The sequence below is a fragment of the Impatiens glandulifera genome, chromosome 7, assembly GCF_907164915.1.
Source record: "Impatiens glandulifera chromosome 7, dImpGla2.1, whole genome shotgun sequence".
NCBI lineage: Eukaryota > Viridiplantae > Streptophyta > Magnoliopsida > Ericales > Balsaminaceae > Impatiens > Impatiens glandulifera.
Window position 1 is genome coordinate 48,462,668 of NC_061868.1, and position 24,364 is coordinate 48,487,031.

The window sequence follows — 24,364 nt, forward strand, 5'->3', positions numbered from 1 at the left end:
GTATATAAAATATTTTCTAAGCAATCTCTAAAATAAAATAAAAAAAAGTAATTAATTAAGAAAGCAATCACAATATATCAATTGACGGTTATACATGTGTGAAACAGACGCGTAATTAGTTGTTAAATACTATTAATATTGAGTAAATATTTTTTATATTGTATTAATAGTTAATACTAATAATAAATATTATTAATTATATTAAAAAATAATACACATTATACTTCGAAGTTTAAGAAATAGTAATAATATATTCCTAAATTATATTGTTTCTCAATTTTAGTCACAAAGTTTCCTAAAGTAAGTTGAAATGATAATCAGTATAAATATGGAGGTAGATTGTGTTCATTGCAAAATTGCACCTAATAATATTTCCCGGGAAGATTGCTCTCGTGAATTTTCAGACCTAATCCCCCAAATGCTGACCCAGATCACCGTTTCCTTTTGACAATTCTTACCCATCTGAATCTGCAAAGATCTTCAGGTTTGATCGGTATTTGTAGTTGAATCTAGTGGTTAGATCTTCTGAAAGCTTTCTCCTTTACGGATTTCAATCAGAAATTACTCATGTCTAAGGATCATCCAGAAGAACCCAGTACCCCATCACGACGAATCGACCAATTGGTTGGTGCAGGATACAGTCCATCTCCGTCTAGGACTATCTATACAGATCGTTTCATTCCTAGTCGATCCAGCTCAAAGTATGCTCTTTTCGATATCGTTTCGAATGCCCATTCATCGGGAGATGGACGAGAAGATGCATCTAGCGCATATAAGGCGTTGTTGAGAACTGCATTGTTTGGACCAGATACAGGGATTGTAGCTCCAGTAACGCCTGATAAAGGGAATGGATTGAATGGGAGGAACTTCACTATGAATCAGCCTAATCGGAATATTTTCAGGTATAAGTATGAGACTCGACAGACGATGAGTACTTTATCTCCATTTGGGGCGGATGATCAATTGCCTGGTGTAATTCAGAACCGGGTTAAAGCTCCTAGGAAGGTTTCCAGATCACCTTTCAAGGTAAATTCTTCATGAGATTACAAAATCTTTCTAGGTTTTCATTAGATTAGATTTATTCATGAATTTCTTGTGGTTTCTGTTAGGTATTAGATGCACCTGCTTTGCAAGATGATTTTTACTTAAACCTTGTTGATTGGTCTTCCAATAACATGTTAGCTGTTGGATTGGGAAATTGTGTTTATCTCTGGAATGCCTGTAGTAGTAAGGTTAGTATGTTTTAATCTCCTAACTTACCTTTAAAGGGTTATGAGATCTTCAAGTAACCTGAGCCTGTTGATGATTCTAAAATGCAGGTGACCAAATTATGTGACTTGGGTATGGACGACAGTGTCTGTTCTGTTGTTTGGGCTCATAGAGGAACACATCTTGCTGTCGGAACCAATAGCGGGAAACTACAGGTTTTGCTTTTGTCTAAAGATTCTAACTTCATGTTTTTTATACAAGGCAATTAGTTTACGTGCAAACAAGGTATAGTTTTTTTTTGTCGTTATCGGGTTTTAACCCAATAGTCTTGCTCGATACGACGTCGTGGCACTAATTGGACCTTAATGAACAAGTTACTTTTGTTAGCAGCAAGTCTCAAATAAGAAACTATCTAAGATTATTACTATTTGAGATTTTGGAAACAGAAAAGATTTCCTTGAGGGAAATCTGATCATTAATAGCAAATAAACTGATTTTCTTATAACCGCGATGAAGTCATCTCTCCCCCAGTGCCTTAGAGACTAGAGTCAAGGCCATAAGTGGAAGCCGAAAGATAGTAGGAGGAAGGAAATTCATGGCTTCAATAATATAATTCACTTCATTCAGTCATTCAGTTATATCAATGCTTGATAAAGTCCTTGAAACTCACTTTTTGTTTTTATGATACCGCGAGATTGTTGTGTAACCATTTTCATGGCAAACTATTTCATGACTTGAACATTGATTTTTTTCTTCTTCTGAAGAAATTTGGCCTATTTTTATTCTTATGATTGAACATCATTATTGCAGATTTGGGATGCTTCCCGTTGTAAGAGGGTGAGAACTATGGATGGTCACAGATTACGTGTTGGGGCCTTAGCTTGGAGTTCCTCTATATTGTCTTCAGGCAGCAGGGACAAGAGTATTCTTCAACGAGATATAAGAGCTCACGATCACTTTTCTAGCAAGTTAACTGGACACAAGTCTGAGGTCAGGATTACATATTTCTTCGATACCCTTCATTCATTTGAAATCCCCTTTGACTTAAATATCTGCTTTATTCTATTTCACTTTGATTAGGTTTGTGGTCTAAAGTGGTCTTATGATAACCGTGAGTTGGCTTCAGGAGGAAATGATAATCGGGTATGTACTACTGTGATTATATAAATTCCTTTTATCAAATAGGTGTTTACTAAAAATCTATGGTTATGCTACAGCTGTTTGTTTGGAATCAACATTCAAATCAACCTGTGTTGAAATACTGCGAGCATACTGCTGCAGTGAAAGCAATTGCATGGTCTCCTCATCTATACGGCCTTCTAGCTTCGGGTGGAGGTACTGCTGACAGATGTATCCGCTTTTGGAACACAACTACCAACACTCATCTTAGCTGTATGGACACCGGCAGCCAGGTAAATTTCCTCGTATACTTGATTTGTGATGAATCCTTGTTGATTTTCTTTAATAGTTTTGTTTGATTACTTGTTTTTATAGGTCTGCAATCTGGTGTGGTCGAAGAATGTGAATGAGCTTGTCAGTACTCATGGATACTCCCAAAACCAAATCATTGTTTGGCGATATCCCACCATGACAAAGGTACTTTTTTTATTTTGTTTTATTTTGTTTTGTATTCGAGTTGAATATAACTTTGAATATTGGATTGCTGGTTTCAGTTGGCAACTCTCACTGGTCATACTTTTAGAGTACTTTACCTTGCTATCTCGCCCGATGGACAGGTAAATCAATATATACAATTTTTCTTCTTTTTTCATTTCTGATCACTCAGAAATCTGTTTATTGGCAGACAATAGTCACTGGAGCAGGAGATGAAACACTCAGGTTTTGGAATGTTTTCCCTTCCCCTAAATCTCAGGTGAGATTTTTAAGTTTTATAACAGAAATTTCAATTGGTGTAGTAATTAAAATCGTATAACTGGGAATTTCATTGCAGAATACTGACAGAGAAATTGGGTCGTCGTCTCTAGGAAGATCATTAATAAGATGAATATGAAGACCAATAGAAATGATATTAATAAGGAAGAAGGAGAAGGTTGCTTGCAATTTTTATCTTTTTTCTGTAATTATATTGTAAGACAGTTTTATGCCCATGAAATTATTATGTAATATAATAATTACAGAATTCTTCTTTTCTGGAACCTCCTCTCTATTTTCAGACAAAAACTTCAAAGTGAAAGAAGTCTATATGAATACCATTTATTTACATATTTATCTCTTTTCAACATCCAGCATCTGCATATATATCTATATATATATTATGTATTGTTTTATAAGAAGGTATAGAACATATATAGGAGAAGATGTTTGAGCTCAAATGTTCAATGAAGTCCATAAGATGTAGATCATTGTCATGGCTCTTGTCTCTTTCATAAGATGTGATCATGATCAACCTTGGAAAACAACTGAATTTCTTGGCTGAGGTGGACCAATGAACAGTTGGGTCTCCACTTTCTGATGATCATCTGATTGATCCAACTCTTCAAATGTTTTTACTTTGTTCATCATCTGTGCATTTTCTTCATTGAGTATCCTCTCCTATATTAACAGAAGAAAGAATTAAGACAAGCTAAATTATGCCTTGAAGCTGTGATCATTGATCTTACATACTTACCACTTCTTTCAACTGTTCCATCTTCTCTTTAAACACCTGATTCTGATGATGATCACATCCATTTCAAAATCATCATTAGAAGCACAAACATTTTGTTCATTGTTGATTTTAAGATTCATATTGAATATGTCTTTTTTTTAATTACTTGGGTTATATATATGACCTACCTTCCTTTCCCTAATTTTAGATAAAGCTTGGTTTATCTGCTCCTCTAGCTTTATGAACTCATCAGAAGAACAAGACTCCAAATCTTCCCCTAATAACTTTCTGCAGTGCACATATATATAGTTAGCAGTTACAATATAATTATTCCAAAGAAAACCTCAAAAATAAGACGTGAAACCTTTTAGAAGCTTCAAGAACCTCAATCTTCTTTGCCAAAACATCAGTTTCTTCTTTTGAATGCTGCATGCAGATGCATCAAGGGAAAAAATCATTTTACCATTTTCCAATCGTGCTTTGAGATGTTGAAAAAGGTGAAAGAAAAAACCTTCATTTTAATTAAGGATGTCTTAATTACCTGCACATTTTCCACCACTTTTGTCGCGCAACTTCCTCCCGGTTCCTTGCAAGTTTTTCCATAACGTTGTATTGTCTTCGTAATACTATATAAGTCGTTGGATTGAACATTTGTGATGAATGAAAAAAAAAAAAATACCCAAAAGACTTGTATGTTCATGTCACATTCTCAATCATTATGTTAGAACTAAAAACATACCCAAAACAAATGTAAGATGTTCTACTCTTTTGTCTTAATTAGATTGGTTGAATTTGAAGTTATTTCAACAAATTTCTTTCATAATATATTAAAACTAAAATACGCTTGTACCAATAATTAATCTAATTAAAATCATAAAAATTATTAGAGTAAAGTAATATATAATCTCATTTTTTTTATTTAATCAAATTCCAGATAGCCTGATTAAAGAGAGAATTAGTGGTTAGCTAATGTTCCCAAATTAAACCCATTAAGATATTAATTATCCAATAACTAATAATACTAATTCAAACTCCTATAAATACTTTTTACAGGCACATATCTCCAAGCTGCAGCTTTTTTATTAACTATTGAACAATTACATGTCTCTAATTTATAATATACATATTTTTTAAAATGATAATTTCCTAAAGAGATGAAAAATACAAAACCATTTGAGATCAAGTTATAGTTAGAATAATTGACTTACCATAAATGTGAAGATCACCTTCTATGTATAGTTAGAAAAACTAAAACAATTAAAATACAATTCATAATATAACTTAGTTATAATGATAATTATTCATCAAAATTAAAATATTAAACATCACTAAGGATTAATACTCCAATTCCTTGATACTCATCATAGTTAACCTTGTCTTATCACATATAGTTAAACCTTTATTTATTTATTTTGTATAATTTTAATTTATTCTTTCTAAGTTTTTCATACAATCTAAAAACAAAACTTACTTGTCAATAAGATACAACCTAAACAAATCATAAAATAGATACTCATTTGTTGGAATCACAAAGTAAAAAGAATGGTTGAATGAATACTAACTAACCTTCACTATTCATGTGAGTCTCCTACTACTTATTCACATTAATTGTATTTTTTGGAGGACCCTAATTTTTCTTTGGGAATGAAATTAGGGTAATTTAATATGATCTTCAAATTAAATAGTGCTCTATATATATAGAAAAGGGAAACAATCAAAACCCTATAACATGATATGAGATTTCATGATTAAATCTTATTATAAATATATATACCTTGAGGAACTGGAGAACTGATAGAGCTTTTGGTTTGAAGAGAAGACGATAAGAGCAAGTTCGGCATCGCAAAGAACCGAAAGTTCAAATGCTTTCTTGAGGAGTCCACTTCTTCTCTTTGAAAATGTAACTTGCCTTCTAGTGGCTTTTTCTATTCTCTTCATCTCTGTTTTACCCTTTCTCACCATGATCTATCAAACCACCCAAATCAAAAATGTTTTATTAATAATCCAGAATTAGAAATTTAAGACTGGGCAGTACCTTAAAACACAACCTTTCCTAAAATAGGATCAAAGTACGAGATCTCTTTTCTGGGTTGTTATTATCATGCAGATCTGTGACAAGTATAGAAGAAAATGTTGGATCTTGATTTTTTTGACGTGACTAATTAACACCAGATGATCATATTTTGTTTGTTTTTTTTGGAAACCCTAACTTCAGATGATGAAGAGAGAGAGAGAGAGAGAGAGAGAAACCCTAAGTAGTATTGTGTGGATGTAAATGTAGCTGAAAAATTATTTATATATGGTAAAGGAATCATTATTATAATTATTATGTTTATGTTTATAAACTTCTCAGTTCTCACCTTTAGTTATAGTATACAATTTCCAGGTTTATAGTATTTTTTAGATTTTTAATTTTTAAAAATGATTTATTTTAATTATTTAGATAGAATGATGAAAATATTATTAATGTTTATTAGTGTCTATTTGAACACTTGAATTACATGAATTAAAATTAGAATTGATATTCAAATTTTAATTTTAAAATAATTAACATTGAATCATAATTATTTATTTCTTTTTTATTATGGTAGGAAATTATCCTAACCTAGTAATGGATACTCTTCCATTTAAGTTAACATTTGAAAAAACTAGAATAATTTTATTATAATTTCTATGTTTAAAAATTTTATAATAAAAATCATTTAAATAAGTATTATTTAGATATGAGGTAGATAAAACCTTCTGAGATAGTAGCTGAAGGCACAGGCATTTTTTCAAGTTTCCATTTCTACTAAGAAAAACAAATTATATATATAACAAATCAATAAAAAAAAATGTTTGAAACAAAAATAGAAAGAATAAATATTAGAATTATAATTTCTAAGAAGTGTATAATAGAAATTACAAAATTATATTAATTTGAATTATAATTTTATTTCTAATTCTTAATTTTAAATAATATAACAAACATATATAAAAATTAAAATTAAATTCTATAATTCTAATTTTAGTATTATCAAACAAACCCTTAATTGTTTTGAAGTGATGTATTAAAAACTGTATTGGATAAAGGCTTAGAAATGAGTTATTCAAATAACTCAGTTATTTATTAATTAAAAGGTTAAATTATTATTATTTATTTATTTAGAAAATCACAAATTAATATTGATGAGATATTTGCCAAACGGGGGTCGATTCCCCTGTGGACGGACACGACACCGTTTGTCGGCAACTCTATTTATCCGTTGGACGTTCTCTCAAGTCTCAACCAAACAAGCCATAAGTTTATCACTTTATCACTTGCATGCCAGGTCACGTGTCCGTACAATATTGTCAGACTTGGTGTACGTCTGACACAAGTAATTCTTAATATTATTAAATTTAATATATAGTTTTTAGCCTCAAAAAGTTAATTCATTATTTAATTGTCACAAATGGTATTCGGAAAGCTAACTAAATTATTTGCAAGAAATTATTGATTATCAGAATGAATAAATTATTTTTTGTTTAGTTAATTAAAACTGCTTATTAATATTCAAAATGATCATGCCAAGGTCTTTAGATATTTTATTTTACATAATTTGCTTTTAGAACTTCATATAATTTATGAAGAACATCTGGCAATGTTTATCATAATTTGTATTAAAACTTAGTTCCATTGGAGGAATTATAAACCCTTTAAAAATTGTCAAAAGATATATATGGTTTTGATTGATGAAGGTTAATGAAAATAACCCTTATCTAATCAACAAATACTTTATCAATAAAAATATCATATTATTCCTAATTTCAATATTAATTATAAAGTATATGTTTATTAATTGAACCGAAATAATTCATTTTTCCATTAAAAATAATCTAACCAACCCTACATCAATTAATCAAACAAGCTCTAGGACAATGTATGTATATGTTAATGAAACATAACTGAATCCGTTAAATATTGGGCCTATGGGCCATGACTGGCCAAATTCTTTTGACTAGAAGTGCGTAAGCCCAAAAGTTATACAATTGGGCCTATTTGGGACTTTCATGTAATTTGAAAGTTAAGTATCTGTTTATACTTTTAACTAAAGTATAGGAGCTTCATTAAATTCTACATTTATTTATTTCTCGAAATTATATATAATTAAAAAAATAGAATAGGCAGCTGGATATTGACTCCCAACTAATTGTCGAACTTTTTGGTGCCCACCTATAAAAAACTATTGTGGGGCCCACTTATTTTATTAATTGGCAATTGGTGGACCCCTCCTCAGGCTGTATCGAGAGTTCTTGTGGGGCCCTTTAAGCCCTTAAGCCCACACAAAGCACGCGTATGCGTAGGTTTCCACGTGACAGCTGGATTTTTTGGACCTACAACTTTCACCCATTATCTTTTCATTTTTTTATTTTTATTTCTTCTGATGTCATCTTTCGTCAATAACCCTAAAGACTTGTTTGTTTTGATTTTTCTAATTATTTTATTTTATTGTGAATAAAATATCTTTTTTATAGATATTAAAATTATTTAATTTGGGAAATGGGAAGAAAGGGGCCCACAAGTAAGAGGGGGTAATGGTGGGGACAAAGAAACGCCTTCCACGGCCATTAGTGAGTGGTCGACCGACGGCCGGGTCCACCACCTCGCCTGCTTCTACTCCGGTGGGTGGGGGCCCATTCTTTGTAACACGTGCACATCTCCCTCTCTCTCACGTGCAACTATTCCCCTCTCCCTCCCCTTCTATATAGTAGAATATCTAACTTATCCTAATTAACTTTAGTTAATATAGTTTAATTCTCCCTTTAAATGACTATGCAAATCAACCCAAAAAGATAAAAAAGATAAAAAATAATTAATAAAGAAAACCATAATTAGATAAGAAGACAAATTTAAAAGTCCCCCTCAATTAACATTCATTATAAGTTAGTTGCCAGCACTAATTCTTACTTAAGATAAACTTGATATATTAGCTATCTATATCTATATAAAAATTTCCACCATTTTAAATTAACCAATAATATACTCTAAGACTTGTATCATAGAGCTCGAAAAAATGTTTAAAAAATGGAAAATCTTGATAAAGTTAGATTTAAATTAATACTTTTATTCATAAATGTTGAATGAATCATTTTCTATATGTTAGAAAGCCATGGGTATTAGTTCATTAAAGATAACTATTTAATGTGACAAGGCCTTGTTGAAAACATATACATTTTAATTTATTTTTCATCCTATCAATACAATTTCAAATGAATTCTAAAAGTTTGTTTGATCTTATTATTATTATTATTAACTTTTTGAAATTCCAGGTTTTATTTATTTTTAATAATCTAGTCACTCAAGTCTTAAATTGATATATTTATTATATTCTTATAAAATTTAATTAAATGTAATACTTTATAATAATTAAACAAATAACATGTATTTTCTTAAAACAATTTTTTTCAAAAAAAAATCTCAAATAACCAATATCAATCAAACAAGCCCTATCTTATAAAATGATGGGGTTGGAATTTGGAGTAATAATTAATTTGAAAAAAAGTCATAGGGGAGTAAGGTTGATATTATTACAAGAAAAGAAAATTAATTGTAGAGTAGTAATTAATTAATGATATATATTTTTAATCTAAGAATAATTATATCCTTTTTATTATTATTATTATTGAAATTAAGTAGCACACGAATTGAACAAGCTTCCTAACATCAATTAATAAACATACAAATTACCAAATTTTCCATCCAAATTATTACATGCCCTATGATATGATCTTCTCTGCTCTGCATGAATAATCCATGCATAATTTGTACTATGAAATGAATAATGCTCTTTGTCTAAATCATGATTTTGAAGAAGATGGCTCTGATTGTTGATGATTAATGCTCCTCCCCATAAACTGCAACTCCCTTTTATCATAAATCTCCAACGAGAAATCTCTCAACATTTGGGTTTTTCCTCCTCCTCCGCCGCCGGAGCTCATACTTGCCGGCGCCATTGTTGATTTCTTATTCTTTCCTGTTTCCGCCGTCTCTGGGCTAAATCCCATCTCCGCCGTCGCCGGAGCCGCCTCTCTGATGACCGGTACAGGTACTGGTGAAGTGGAAACGAATGAGGTCATTGGCCTTGCAGCGATATTGAATACCGGCGTCATCGAAGGGGATATTGTCCAAAGCTGCGGCTGATTTAAGTTCGAATGGGAGCTGCCGGCGGCGGCGGTGGGCGGTATCATCCATATTGCGTTAGAGGGTATCATTAAACCGGCGTTGCTGACAGCCCAAACCGGCACTAGATTCTGAGTTGGTACTACTGCGGCGGCGGGGATTGAAGTGGGTCCAACCGGAGCAAGTCCAACTGTCTGTGAAACACCGTCGTTAGCCGTAGTTACGTCGTAGAATTCACTGTTTGAAGGTCTTCTTCTTTTTTTATTAGAAGCTAATTGAATATCTGAATCTGGACTAATCGTGGGTGTAGCAGGAATCTTCAAAGTTCCGGCGACAGACACAGCAATCGCCGGCACAGTTCCGGTACCGGTAGCTTCAATAATAGCTTCCTCCGAATGCTCAAGCAACCATCTCACCGTTTCCCCGTCGGATTTGTGTCCAAGTTCCCTTGTCAGCTGAAAGATACGGGCGGCGCAAGCAGCCGGTATTCGGATTCTCCGACCTCGTCCCTCCACCTTAGTATGTCGATCCTTATTAGACGATCTCCGTACAGAACTGTTGACCACCGGTAACGCCGCGTTTGGCGCTGGTGGCGGCGGCGGCGGATGAGCTTGCTTAAGTTGAACCATAGGCATCTGCGGCGGCGGGTTATTGATGAGTGGCTTCTGACCCGGATATTCAGGATCCATGTGAAACGGTTCTTCCTTCATGTTAGTAACGGCGGCCGGCGTAGGTTCATGTTCGCCGGCGGTTAGATCGGAAGGTCCGCCGTCATATTCGTTGTGATGTGGAGAAGGCATATTATGAATTATGATCTAATAGTAGAAAGAAAGGGAAGAAAGGAGGAAGACGGTTGAGCTTTAGTATGGCTTTATAGGGTAACCTAAATAGAAAGTGAGAGATAACTAATGGTGTTTTTTTTTTCTTTTTCTTTTTTCTTTTAGAGAGATAAACTGTATATCATGTCCATTTGCCAAAACAAAGAAGATAATCAAACCCTAGAATGTGTCACAACTATATTATTATTTTCATTAATAATGTCTATTTGGATTTATTTATTTTAACCCAAAATGAGTGCTTCTTAAAAAGGCTCTTTAACTAAGTTAAATTGATATTTTATTTTATTTTATTTTATTTTAAACACGATAATTTATAATCGTTAAGACAACACTTAATGAAAGGATGAAAATGTTATTATTTATATTTAGCCATCACCACCTTAAGATAATTTGAAAAAAATAAAGAAAAGGAAAGGGGGTCCGGATCGGGTGTGGGGGTATTTTTAGTGAGAATGGGGCCTACTAGTAGAGGCAGTGGGAGAAGTAGGTTGGCGACACGTGTCGAAAGGAGGTGTGGTGGCCAAGTTTGATTATGTTATCAGAAGTGGACCACCATTGCTAAGGTGGGGGCCAGTTGGGCACCGTTTAGGGCTCCACCCATTACCATTTATTTATATTATTAATTAATAAATTAATTAATTATTTAAAAGGGAAAAAAGGGAATATCCCTTTCAATACCATCCCAAACACTCCACACTGTCTGTCTTACTGTGAGTGACTAAGACTTACTTTATTTATTTTTATTCATCGATTTTTTAAATTAATCCCAACTTATCTTTATCAATAAAACAAACTTATCCTTCAATTATTATTATTATTATTATTATTTCTTTTCCCCAGTAAGTAATATTTTTTTAACACTTATCTCTCACTTATTATATTTTGTTTAAATATAACTCTCATCAACATTTTTTTTATTTTACTTCAGCCATTAATACATTTATTTTTAATAATGATCCTGTTCAATTTTATTTTTAAATAATCAGAAATATCTTCTCGATATATGTTTTTTTAATAAATAATTTAATTTAGTGAATAATCAAAAGATCCTAAAAACAATAGGCCCAGAAGAATTTAGAATGGACGGTCAGTCGTCTCAGACCCAAAGAAATTAAAATATAATAATAAATGTTATAGGCCCGGAACTTGACTGGATTAGAAATTATGATAACAAAACAAAATGTATTAAGTTAAGTTTGTTGAAACAACCCTAATACATGTCAAATATAATAAAGATTTAAGATGTTATAATATTGCTCCCATGTCCTTTAAAAATAAAATGGTATGATTTTAGGATATTAAAGAAATTAAATTTGTTTAAATCTTAAACTAATTAAATTCTTACTATTTAAAATTTTTGACAAGATTTTAGATTTTATGTTATTTTACAAATAAAAATAAATAAATTTATATTTATAAATTAAAAACAATTTAAAAAGATGAATTAATATAATTGATTTTATAATATCATTTACTCATTATTTTTTAATTAATTATATATACATTTTTTTAAATGATCAATATATAATAAATAATATTAAACTCTTGATTTCTCAAGTTTACAATTAATTAATGGGAAGAATGCCAATTTTACACACCAAGTTGTAAGAAGGTGTCAAATTTACTTATTAAGTATCAAAATTCTATTTATACCTATTAACTTGTAAAAAAATGTCAAATTTATTTGAAATAACAGAAATATTAAACACCGTCAAAAATTTTGCCACATGTAATATCCACATATTTTTTTTATTTATTTTTATATTGTCATTACTTTGATTATTTTTTCATTTAAACAAAACATTAAAAATTGTCCTTATCCATTCTTTCTCTCTCTTATTCCACAATTATCCATTTTTTTTCTTAATTTCCCTCTTCATCTCCTCTCTAATATGTATAGGGAGTGCATAAATAAGTCCATTCCTAAAATGAAATTGAGACCATATCTTTGTAATAAAATCATTCAACCTCTATCCCTAATTTAATTCAAATGGAGATATAAACATAATCTCTTTATATTATAAATCAAAAATAATTTATATTAAATTGAGTCTTTATAACTATCTAAAAAAACTGTAAAACTAATAATTGAACTACAACAAGTTCAACTAAAATGACATTACATGATTCAAAATGAATTATGTGTGACAAAAATTTACTGTGAATTTAATATAATCTATTAATTTTGAATCATGTAATTTCCTGAACCTGTTGTAGTTCAATTCTTAATTTTATATATTTTTTGGTTTGGTTAGATATAAAGACAACTTAATATAATTTATTTTTGGTTTATAATATAAAGAGATTGTGTTTATCTCTCTTTCCATTTGAATTAAAAGTGGATAAAATAATATACGATAATATGATAATATGATGTGTAGAGAGATAGAGGTCAATAAACCTTAATTTCATTAATTAATTTCATTTTAGGAAAAATAATCAATCGATCCCTATGGAGATGGAGATGGAGATGGAAATGGAAAAAGAAAAGTTCAAAGAAAATGAATAATTGTGAGATAAAGAGAGAGAAAAAATGAATAAAGAAAGATTTAATGTTTTATTTAAATTGAAAAATAATTAAAGTAATGTCAATTTTAAAAAAAATGGATATTACATGTGGCAAAAAAATTGACGGTGTTTAACATTTCCGTTATTTTAAATAAAATTGACACTTTTTAACAAGTTAGTATATATAAATAGAATTTTGATACTTAATAAGTAAATTTGACACCTTCTTACAAGTTGGTGTGTAAAATTGACATTCTTCCCATTAATTAATTGCACCCACAACCAACAAAAGTATAACTCATGACAATTGAAACTATATTGAAGCCACATTGGTCATGATCACTAAAATCTAAGCACATGGTTGCTCTTAAATAGAGAAGAAAAAAAAGTCAGCAAATATTTGCTACAATCTGATAATATTAAACAACACTATCCATAAAAAGGAAATAAACAAACCGACATAAAAAAGAGGAAAAAGCAATTTAATGACTGTCTGGTTGGCTGTTTGTTGATGGATCAAGCCAGCCTACCCACCCACCCAAACTGCATTGATAGAGGTTCGACGGATTATTTGAAATTTCTGAATCCAATTGGCTAACATGATTAATGACCATTGGCCAAAGACCCATTCACATTAGGACCAACCGGTTTCCTTTCATAAAACCTCCTGTACTTTGAGTCAACTTCGGTTAGGTAATAGGTACCCGGCCATAGAAGGCTACAGTCCTTGTTCGTCACAAAGTCCTTCCCTCCATACCTGTGCTCCATTAGCTTCAAATTTTCCACAAATTTTTCTGGAGTAATCTGTTCAGTACATAACCATTTCAGATCAGATTATTATTATTTATATATATATATAAAGTTAATATTAGATATATACCTCATTCCTTGACTTCAATTTCTCACCAACATTCATCACATTTGCGATGTTTGACAAGCTAAAACGACTATCATCAACTTCACGCATGCGGAATGAGAACATGGTGGCGGTTAAACCACTTCCATATGAAAACATAACTACCCTGTTTCCTACCTGGAAGATAATTAAGTCATTTTAAATAACAATATTTTATCCAATAAACTAACTGAACTTAATTCATGTTTTACCAGTGAACTATGCTTGTTGTGAACAAGGGACACAAATGCTGCGTAGAGAGATGCGGTATACATGTTTCCGATTTGCTTTGGTACGAGAGTTGTCGGTTGAACCTTTGCATCGTATAATGACTTTGCAAGCTGCTGTGATACCTGTGAATATCAATAAAGCTGAGCCAACTATGCTAGAAAAACAAAAGGAGAAGAAAGATTCAAATATATATGTGGATATTGAAGAAGAAGAAGAAGACAAACCTTCTCAAGGTCTCGGCTCTGGTAACTTTCATCATCGGTAAGAGTAGAAAACGGGGCTAGCTTTTCTTTAGCAGCCTCATCAACAGAACTGTTATAATAGTGCAGTGAAATGGATTAGTCAACAAGGTAGGTAAATAAATCAGATTGAATAAAATGATTTGAAGATAGTTTAAGAACCTTGCACCCTTCAAAAAGTCATTGACTAATAGGCGAGCAAAACTCTTCTGCACAAGCTGCATAGAAAAGAAGGGTATGTCAAAAATGTATGCTTGAATTAGACTTAAAATTCAAGGGCTTCTTTGATAAAGGGTTATTCGGTTTTAATCAAATAATTTCCTTTATTTCATCTTTATTCAAATCTTCAACTACAAATCTACGATACGCAAATACCCTTACTTTTATCTTATAACATTTTAAATTATTATATACAAAAGAGAATTTAGTCATTTAACCCAAATAATATACTTTCTCATCAAACAAGGTTTCTCGAGAACATCGGATTATTTGAAGAAAAAAATATCCTACATCAAACAAGCTCTTGGTCTAATTCATTTGAATATGTTTCGTTAGGGGGAATTGCAATTGGGGTCATATTCCAAATCATTTGTTTGTTTGATGACTTGAAACAAAGAAAATATAGCCTTTTAAGATAAGTATTTTAATGGACTAAGTAAGGGAGTGGATACCTTGTTGTAAGGAGAATGAAAGACAAAGTATTCAGCATCGTCAAGTGAGAATTGTTTACCCTCTAACTTCTCATACCTACACACGACAAGCATAATAAGATATATGTTGCTGCAAGCATAAAATTTCAAATATAAACTAAGATGTCTTGGAAAGCAGGAACAAACTTTTTGCAGTAACGTGTATAGCACGAATCAAGGGCCATCAGATAGCAGGTCTGAGAAAGCTTTCCATCAACAACCTACAATATACATATAAACATTTGCTTATAAGGATGCAAAAGGGAAATTTAATAATAACACAGATTCTGCATAAATGGGATATAAGATATTATTATAATTACCGGATATTCACTAGCAAGATCGGGTTTGTAAAAGTCATAGACATGAAACATATGACTTGCTCTAAATTTACTTTCAAAGGCTATAGGTGCATCAGGCCCTATCAGGATTGCGATAGCTGCAGCTCCTCCAGTGGGTCTAGCCGGTCCTTCTGCATACACCTGATTTTAAAAATACATAAATTGAGTTAATTCATGCCAAGCCCCCAAAAATTGAGCACCTAAATCAACCAGAAAAAGTAAATTTACCGCACTGTCTGTGCAGACAACAAGTCCATATCGCCCATCCCATGAGCTGCTCTCCACCCAGTTAACACAATTGAACAAAGCGGCTGTGCCACCATAGCAAGCATTTGTTGAATCAACACCTTCAATATCGGTATTTCCACTTTTCTGTTTGTTAAGAAAACATATCAAACAAATAGAATTATGACTAAAAACAGAACATAATCCATGTATAAATAATGACACCCAAAATCAATTTGTGTGAAATGTAGCTGTTTGCATATAACAATAAGCATTCAAAGATGATACCTCAAAAATTTGCATCAAGAAAGTCTTTATAGACTTGCTTTTATCTATAACTGTCTCACTCCCAACTTCAAGTCTACCGATTTGTGAATGATCAATATTATACTTCTCCAACAGGGAGGAAACAGCAGTCAAACTGAAAATCACATAATTAAATTCTCATTAGCAATTTAAAATTCAAACAGCAAGTGAATGAACATAATTAAAGGCAGAAAGCAGCTATGTTAAAAGTTCTAAAACTTTTCTATCATAAGTAGTAGATCTTTCAGAGACAGTTAAGAAGATGAAAACCTCATGGAGATCACATCTTCCACCTCTTGACAAAAGGCCATGCAATCTTGTCCAAGTCCAATTGTATATTTCCCCTTACTTGCTCCATCATGTGCCTCCAAAGCTTCCTGATTATTAAAACTTTTAGTTCCATATAACAACAGGTAATGTTATTGACAACAGTTGAGAACAGATCAACTATGCCAAAACATCGAACTGCAATCGAGTAAAATGACCTAATGAGTAGACAAATTCATTATTTTAACGGTCACAGATCCGGAATCGATTCGGAAGAATTCCTCAACATTCATCACGTCATTTTAAGTAAAGAATTCATAGAACAAGCATCAACAGCATACAGAAACTTCTACATTTTCACCTCTGGTGCATCTTTCCAAGTGCATGCTCATAGTAAGAGAAAACGATTGGACTGTAAGTTTGAGTTGATGAAATAGACTGACCTGTTGAACACAAGTTGGAGGAAAGTAGATCTCCATGGCGAGAATTCCTACATTTTTCTGCTGCGAAGCCATTTCCTTGTCCTGAGTTCAAGCTCTGAATTCTCCGAATAAGAAACGGATCAGAGAAAAGAGAGATATTCTCAGTCACTAAATTATCTCGAGATCGAGATATTGATATGTAGAGAAAGAACAAAACGCAAGCGATAAGAACTGGTGATCTCTCAAATCGCAAAACGCAAAATCGCAGAGAGAGAGAGAGACTAGGAACGGTGCGACGGAGTTCGTAGTTTTTCACTTGATTTATAAATAGGAAGGACCGAGATATTGCCAGCTCTCTCAAATGAAGCTGACTGGCTGTCTATCAAATTTACCCCCCACGTTTCTATCTTCTTACGAATTTGCCACTCGCTCTCATTGACGACGACGACGAAGACACCATCTGACGATTTTATCCATATTTAGCACTACAATTTACAGAATTGCCATTGTCCTAATCTCTTAACACTCATATTTCTTTTTTTATGTTTTAAATGGTCAGAAGATTTCATGAGATACGACAGATATTTATTATTTTATAACTTTGTAATATATATATAAAATAAAAAAAAATTATATTTAAAGAAAAAGATAAACAGATATATATCATATGATGTCGGGTGCATCCGGTAGTTGTTAAAATATTTGAATTAATGTGACTAATTGAATGTTTACATAATTGGGTTACTATTTCAGTTTTTTTTATAGACTATCTCGTTGGAGAGAAATTATCGAACTTTCACTGATCGTAGCAGTGCAATGCATATGACGTATCATTCATAATACTATTATTATTATGTTTTCTGAGATTCTTGAAAAGTCGGTAGAGTTTGTCGAAAAGTTAATCATTTTTTTCGAAAATTTACAAATTTGATAACTTATTAAGTAACGTTCTTTATTTTTTAGTTTTAATTTTTTTTGTTTTCATAATTTTGTGGTTGTGATTAAATCGATAATATCATTTTTATATATATGGATATTCTTACAAAAAAAAAAATTAATAAAATAATAATACAAAGCTTATCTTATCTTACACTTGACACAAGTATATCTTTCTCTAGAAAGCTCAAATGTGATTATATCATGTAAATTTTATTAATTATTATAATTTCTTTAAGATAATTATTATAGAAAAAATGAAAAATGGATTAGATTTATTTAGGTTAACTATTTCTATTGAAATCATGCTCTCAATTTAAATAAATGTGTTATAGTGAGTATTGATCCTATTATATATTTTTTTCTACAAAATTCTATTCATTTGCCGCAGAATGAGGGTTAATTAGTTCAATTTTATTATATAACTAAAATTGTATAAATAATTAAGAAGTAAATATTGTGAAGTTTTATATAATCACAATGTAAAAAGAAATCATTAACAAAGACAAAATAAAATAAAATAATATATAATAATTAATTAATTGTGCAGTAGTTGTTTGTTAGGAGTCTGAAATCCTATCATAATTACACTATTTTTAATGCATACTTATGTTTACATTTTCCAACTACTTATTAATAATTAATTACTACGTCATTTTCATTCCATTACAGAATGATAATTGTATTACTTCCAATTAGTTATTTATTTCTAAACAATTAACATGATTTATTTATTATGATTGCGATCAATATATTTTAACTATGCTTGGTTTGATTTGAGCCCAATTTATTTATTTTTATTTAAAATTATATTTGTTTATAATATTTTATTGTGGTGCTGATTTAAGTGAATTAATGTTCTGAAATATTTTTATTTATGTAGATATTATCAAATTTAATAATATTTGATAAATTTTTAAACAAAGCCATTATATTTATTATCTCACACAATTTATTAACAATTTTTTTTAATTTTTTTTCAAAATTTAATCAAAATAAAAAAAATATAGTAACATTAATGAAAAAAAAAGAAAAATAAGCAAATGCATTTCATGTGACCCGCATGCATGCTAATACTAGCAAATTCAACATCAAATTAATAATTCAATTAACTATTTGTGGAAGAACGCCAATGTTGATTGAGAACGTCCTTATTTCAAGTTTTCAACCACTTGGGGGATATTTGAAGGTGTATTTAATTAAATTAATTGACTGAATGATCAAAGAGCTAACTAATAATAAAACTTTTTTATTATAAAAATAAATATATATATCAACTCTTTTATTGACCGCCATCTACAATTTTATTGATTTATATAGGTCAATTGTCTTCAAATTCTTTTAATGTTATATTTAATTAAACAAATTAATTGTTAAAGTCCCACTAAATTAACATATTTCTTAAATTTCATTTGAAAATAATACTTTTTCTAACATATAAACAATGGTATCAACTCAATTTATAGTCTAAAAAAATATAGATTATCAATTTATAGATTGTGAATCTTTTGAACTATATGAACAGATTAGACCCATTATTGTCTTTTTCAACTTAAATGAGAGATCTCAGACATTGTGGTCCCTATTGTAATAAAAATGAGAGTTGTTGGGATAAAAAAAATTTTAACGGCAATTTAAGTAATAATTTAGTCTAATTTTATTATTTTAGCATGAATGATGTATAAATAAATTATGGTAATGGCTTTTATTTTAACTTATGTAATCTATATTTTTTTTTATGTAATAGGTTAGTATGATCCTCACAATTTTGACTTATTAAAATTAAAACGTTATAAGTAACCTTTATCTTTTATTATTTAATACATGTTACTATTAAATTGAGTTGCAATGTCATTTATATGTATGTATTGTGGTTTTTCTGTAGGAATTTTTTTTTCCAGTTTTAATTAAACAATTCATTTAAATATACTTTTTTAATGCATTGCATCATCAATATAAATGCTTAGCTAATAATATGATATAACATGTTTCATGAATAAGTAAACCATTGCGGCCATTTTAGGCAATTATTTGACTTATTTTGGTCTTCTTTATGACTTGCTAAGCTATGGGTATGCTAACTAAATATTTATAATTTTAATCACAAATTCGCCAATGTCAAAATTGGGAAATATCCAAATTGTAATTAAATAAAATAAATTTAAAATCTAATAACTAATGTGTTACGTCAAAAATTGACCTTTCCCGAAAAAAGATTTCGTTGTTCGATAGTCGTGCTTCATAACTCACATTTTATCGAATGAGACGAGAAATCAAAATGATAGATTTGACTAGAGTGCATTTAAAAACGTCGATTAAAACTAGCTTTGATTATTTAATACATGTTACTAGAGTGCATTTTATACAATTCCATTAACTATTCAACAATTTGTAGACGATATTTTTTTTCTCTCCTACACTTATGGTCTTTTTATCTTTATAACTTTGTTGCCCAATCATTTCTCTTTTGAAATATATAAATTCAAACTCACCCCACTAAGATAGTCTAGTGGTAAGAGTCGGCTTAAGAGACCAAAATGTCACGGATTCGATTCCTTCTGGAAGCGCTTTGAGTTTAAATGGGAATCATGAATTAGGGGTGTCATGCTAGTTCTCCTTTAATTCAAATAAAAAACAAATCCAAACCAAGAAGAGGTAATGAGATTTCTAATCAAAGTACAATTACAAATACATTAAAGTGTTAACAAAGAAATGCTACAAAATGTTTTACCCGAATAGTATTTTGAATCGAAACTCGAAAATCGATCCTCCAATCTATCATTCAGTCTCTCTCAAATACATGTAATTAAAAACAAAATACATTTTTTCTTCCTTCGCTCACTCATTGGTCCGTCTTGGTCGTCCTCCTTTTGTTGTTTATATAAGGCTTCTTTATGGGTTTAGGCTTCGATTTAGGGTTTCGCTATTTAAAAGGGACTCTGCGTTCTGCGTTTTATGGGGGTCTCCTGATCCTCGACCCTAGAGATGCTTGGCATTTTGCTCCTAATGACTTTTCCAACAAATCCAAATAAATTATATTTCCGAAATGAGGCTCCTGTAAGGTCTGGGTACGTTTGTTTTGCTTGTTTAGAATCTGAGCATTTGTGCCTGAGTCTTGTTTGACCAACAAATTGCTTTTCTTAACCTGCAAAAATAAACACACGAATAAATTAATCAAATAGAGATAAAATTCATTTTTATTCTATTTAATTTGTTTGATTTATTATAAATTTATGGTGTAAAATTAGGGTGTTACCCTATATTTTTTTATTTTATTTTATGTTGTGTATTGAGCTCTCAATTGTTTTACCAAAATTTCTTGAGATCACTAGTATGTTATATTATTTTTGTTTTTGTTGACCTCTTTTTCAAAAGAATTAAATATATATTTTTAAAAACGGTTAAAATCATCTAATTAAAATCTAAAAAGTGGGAGGATCAAGAATTAAAGCTAGACAAATTTTTGTTATGATTAAATGATGACAATCTAACGACCCTAAAACCTGATTAGTAACAATCAAACATACAAGAAATAAAGATTACAAACAAAAATTACAAGCTGTATCAAATCCTAATTATCCCAATCAGGATTTTTATTTTCATACCAACTTGATATTTCAACATGTTGTCTTTCTCTTCCCCTTGTCTTTCTTATTCCCCTTCCCCTTCTTCTTGCAATGAAAGGGGATGAACTGAATAGTTTGCTGAATACTGCATATTTTCATTTCGATTTCTTTTTTTATATGAACTCGTTCTGATTTAATAGAAAGAATTATTATTTAAAATTTTTGAGTTCTTGACCTTTTGTTCTCCACTTGAATAAATCAAATAATTTTAAATAAATTTGTGGCAAGTGATTAACATAATTGTATTGGAACAATTCAGAATTTTTTTTTATAGCTTTTAATATTTTTATTGATATTTTTAAAATTAGAGTATTAAGTAGAAAAATGCAAAGATGGTGAATCTCTTTTTATTCCAAGTTTCATGGGGAATAGCACAGCATGACTTCATCACTAAACTTAATTAATTCTATGATTTAGAATTTTTTTAAATAATCTCAAATCAAATCACTATTATAAAAAAATAAATAAATAAATAAGAAGAAGCCCACCAACCATAAATTAAAGTCTGCAAAATCACATGTGACCACCACCTTGTGAGACGTGACAATAAATTATATAAATAAATAAATAAATATTTTGTTAATTCATCAGATCTAAATTAATTAAAAACAATTACACTCTTTGTACTCACGTGTCTTCGATCAGAATTAGAGATTTTTTATAAATCAATGTCATAATATTAATTGTTAATAATGTTATAAATTAACATTCAAGTCAATATTCCACCTTAAGTGTTTTATTAATCAAGGTGTATTTATTTGGCCCGATTCTACCGCTCTAACTTTTAGATAATCAAACTAGTCCTTAATTTGGTTTAATTATAAAATTAAAATTAATATTATTCCAACAACCTCCCCATTTTATAAAGTTACAAATATAAATTCCACCAGCCCGCCATACACGAGCTCCCTTACCAGTCCACGTTGAAATTATTAAATTTTTTATTTTTATTTTTTCTTAAATCATAAGTGGTGGCTATAAGGTGAGGTCTGTTATTCTTAGATAAGCCTTAGGGGGTCACTCTAAAAAAAAAAGAATTATTTTACCCAAAGTTTGAACTTTAAGACAGTATTGATTAAAATATTTTTGTTAATTATAATACAAAATTAGTATATATTCTTAATATAACTTAACAAAATATAGAAACTTAAATAAAAAATAAATAAATAAGAGCACTATTTTTTGGCCTGAAATACCCCCAAACTTTGAGCATAACCACTCAACAGCCATATGCCATAACCCATTCAGAATTAAATTCTAAATTTATTAATTTTACGTATAATTATATTGATGAGTTTCTTAATGTTTAATTAAATATGTAAATTTTCTAATAAGTAAACTCATTTATTATGTATTTATATGTAATCTTTTAATATGAATTAAGAATATATAATCCTATTTTGAAATATTTAAATAAGTATTAAATTTTAAATATAGGTAGGACCCAATAATTAAGAAAGGTGGGGCCAAGATCTTAAGAACACGACAAAGGACTTGTTTGCATGCAGTCCACGATCCCTCTCGGTAAATTATTTTAATATAACTTTAAAATAAATAAATTTGTAGTTTTTAGTAAAAACAAACAGATAGTAATAGTCTAAATTTATTAAAATATTATAAAAACAAATACTGAATAATCGTTTTTTTTTTCTATTATAAGTTAGTGGATAAAAAAAAAAAAAACATAGAGTGTACGTACAACAACCACGTGAATCACGTGGATTGCAACTTAATGTTCTTGACCTTACTTATAGAGTATGTTTGATATTATGAAAGATTCAACACAAAATATACAGAATTGTTTAAATAATGTTCAAAAGAACCTATAACAATCAAACAGAACTTTATTAAATGGCAATGTCCTTTTTTCCATTTGAGAGAGAGAGAAAGGAAGAATAATTCATATGTGAGTTCCTCCATTACAGTACAAATACAATATATTCCAAAAATCTTAATATAATAATTTTCTAATTATTAATATAAACAAAATGGAATAGTTTATCACATTTAAACTATAATATATTAAGACTAAGGGGTCAATGGGCCACTGAATAATGCATCAATAACATGTGATACACTTAATATTGGGCCCAATATGTCTAAAGCACAAAATTATGATTACAGCATATATATCATAGAGACGTTATATAGAAATTATTATTTTTGTCAAATCAATATTTACTTTTGGAAATTGTCCCTTTGTTTTTATTTAATATAAAATATGTTAGATTATTTTAAGGGGAAAAGTGAATGAAAATATGTATTTTTGATAAATTTTTAAAATGAACTTCTATGAAAGTTTTTTATCAACTTTTTCTAACAAATGTGTTTAGTTTTGATTTTTAATTAAATGGAAAAATAAATATTGTAATAAATAAGCTAACTAATATGACAAGAATACTAAATGCTTTTAAACATTTTTCAAATTTATGTAACCTTATCATTCAGAAAATTCAAAAAAGATCACAAACTTTGTAGTCAGTCCGGGCCCTAAGGTAAACCTACTTAGCTCATGGGCTAAGATAGACTCACTCAAAGTCCAATCTTTTAAAATAATTATTTCTAAAAAGACATGTATCACCTTACATCTGTGTATATTAATTAAAGGACAAAGTTTATAAGGAAATAAAATCCACAGTGTTTGTTACTGTGAAATTGTGAGTAAGGTTCATGAGTTGTTTGTGTATTATTTACTAAGAACTAAGTTAGTTAATGTAATATTAAAATAAGTAAAAATTAATAAATATGTTGAATCGTCGTCACTTACTTTTACTTTTGTATTGTCAACGATGACCAGTGTTTTGACGTCTTTTGTGTAGTATTACTGATATTTATTGAGTGATATCCGAGTCGTGTAGTTTGGAATGCTACAGTACCTACA

The 24,364-nt window shown here is 30.0% G+C and overlaps 4 protein-coding genes across 5 annotated transcripts; 1 reads left to right on the plus strand and 3 right to left on the minus strand.

Annotated features, from left to right (window-relative positions):
- The first annotated feature begins 367 nt into the window (after window positions 1-367).
- On the plus strand, window positions 368-3,432 carry LOC124945461 (protein FIZZY-RELATED 2-like). Its single transcript, XM_047485906.1, has 10 exons — window positions 368-1,026; window positions 1,110-1,232; window positions 1,320-1,424; window positions 2,020-2,199; window positions 2,290-2,352; window positions 2,427-2,621; window positions 2,704-2,805; window positions 2,883-2,945; window positions 3,014-3,082; window positions 3,161-3,432. Exons 1-10 carry the CDS (start codon window positions 568-570, stop codon window positions 3,212-3,214), a joined length of 1,413 nt encoding a protein of 470 aa, XP_047341862.1. The 5' UTR covers window positions 368-567; the 3' UTR covers window positions 3,215-3,432.
- A 159-nt stretch (window positions 3,433-3,591) lies between these two features.
- LOC124945463 (agamous-like MADS-box protein AGL14) lies at window positions 3,592-6,071 on the minus strand. 2 transcript variants are annotated; one of them, XM_047485909.1, is made up of 7 exons: window positions 5,866-6,071; window positions 5,592-5,782; window positions 4,359-4,443; window positions 4,182-4,243; window positions 4,006-4,105; window positions 3,839-3,880; window positions 3,592-3,762 (listed from the first exon to the last, which is right to left on the minus strand). In XM_047485909.1, exons 2-7 carry the CDS (start codon window positions 5,777-5,779, stop codon window positions 3,613-3,615), a joined length of 627 nt encoding a protein of 208 aa, XP_047341865.1. In that variant the 5' UTR covers window positions 5,780-5,782; window positions 5,866-6,071; the 3' UTR covers window positions 3,592-3,612. The 2 variants fall into 2 exon arrangements, with proteins under 2 accessions (XP_047341865.1, XP_047341864.1); XM_047485908.1 differs by having other exon boundaries at window positions 5,853-6,071.
- A 3,357-nt stretch (window positions 6,072-9,428) lies between these two features.
- On the minus strand, window positions 9,429-10,881 carry LOC124945779 (transcription factor TCP19-like). Its single transcript, XM_047486273.1, has one exon. The coding sequence runs from the start codon at window positions 10,757-10,759 to the stop codon at window positions 9,638-9,640; it is 1,122 nt and encodes a 373-aa protein (XP_047342229.1). The 5' UTR covers window positions 10,760-10,881; the 3' UTR covers window positions 9,429-9,637.
- Window positions 10,882-13,649: 2,768 nt separating this feature from the next.
- LOC124945828 (hydroxymethylglutaryl-CoA synthase-like) lies at window positions 13,650-17,212 on the minus strand. The gene is made up of 12 exons (XM_047486332.1): window positions 16,943-17,212; window positions 16,503-16,609; window positions 16,215-16,347; window positions 15,930-16,073; window positions 15,684-15,842; window positions 15,508-15,581; window positions 15,343-15,418; window positions 14,834-14,889; window positions 14,657-14,744; window positions 14,414-14,554; window positions 14,187-14,339; window positions 13,650-14,110 (listed from the first exon to the last, which is right to left on the minus strand). Exons 1-12 carry the CDS (start codon window positions 17,012-17,014, stop codon window positions 13,910-13,912), a joined length of 1,404 nt encoding a protein of 467 aa, XP_047342288.1. The 5' UTR covers window positions 17,015-17,212; the 3' UTR covers window positions 13,650-13,909.
- Window positions 17,213-24,364: the final 7,152 nt, after the last annotated feature.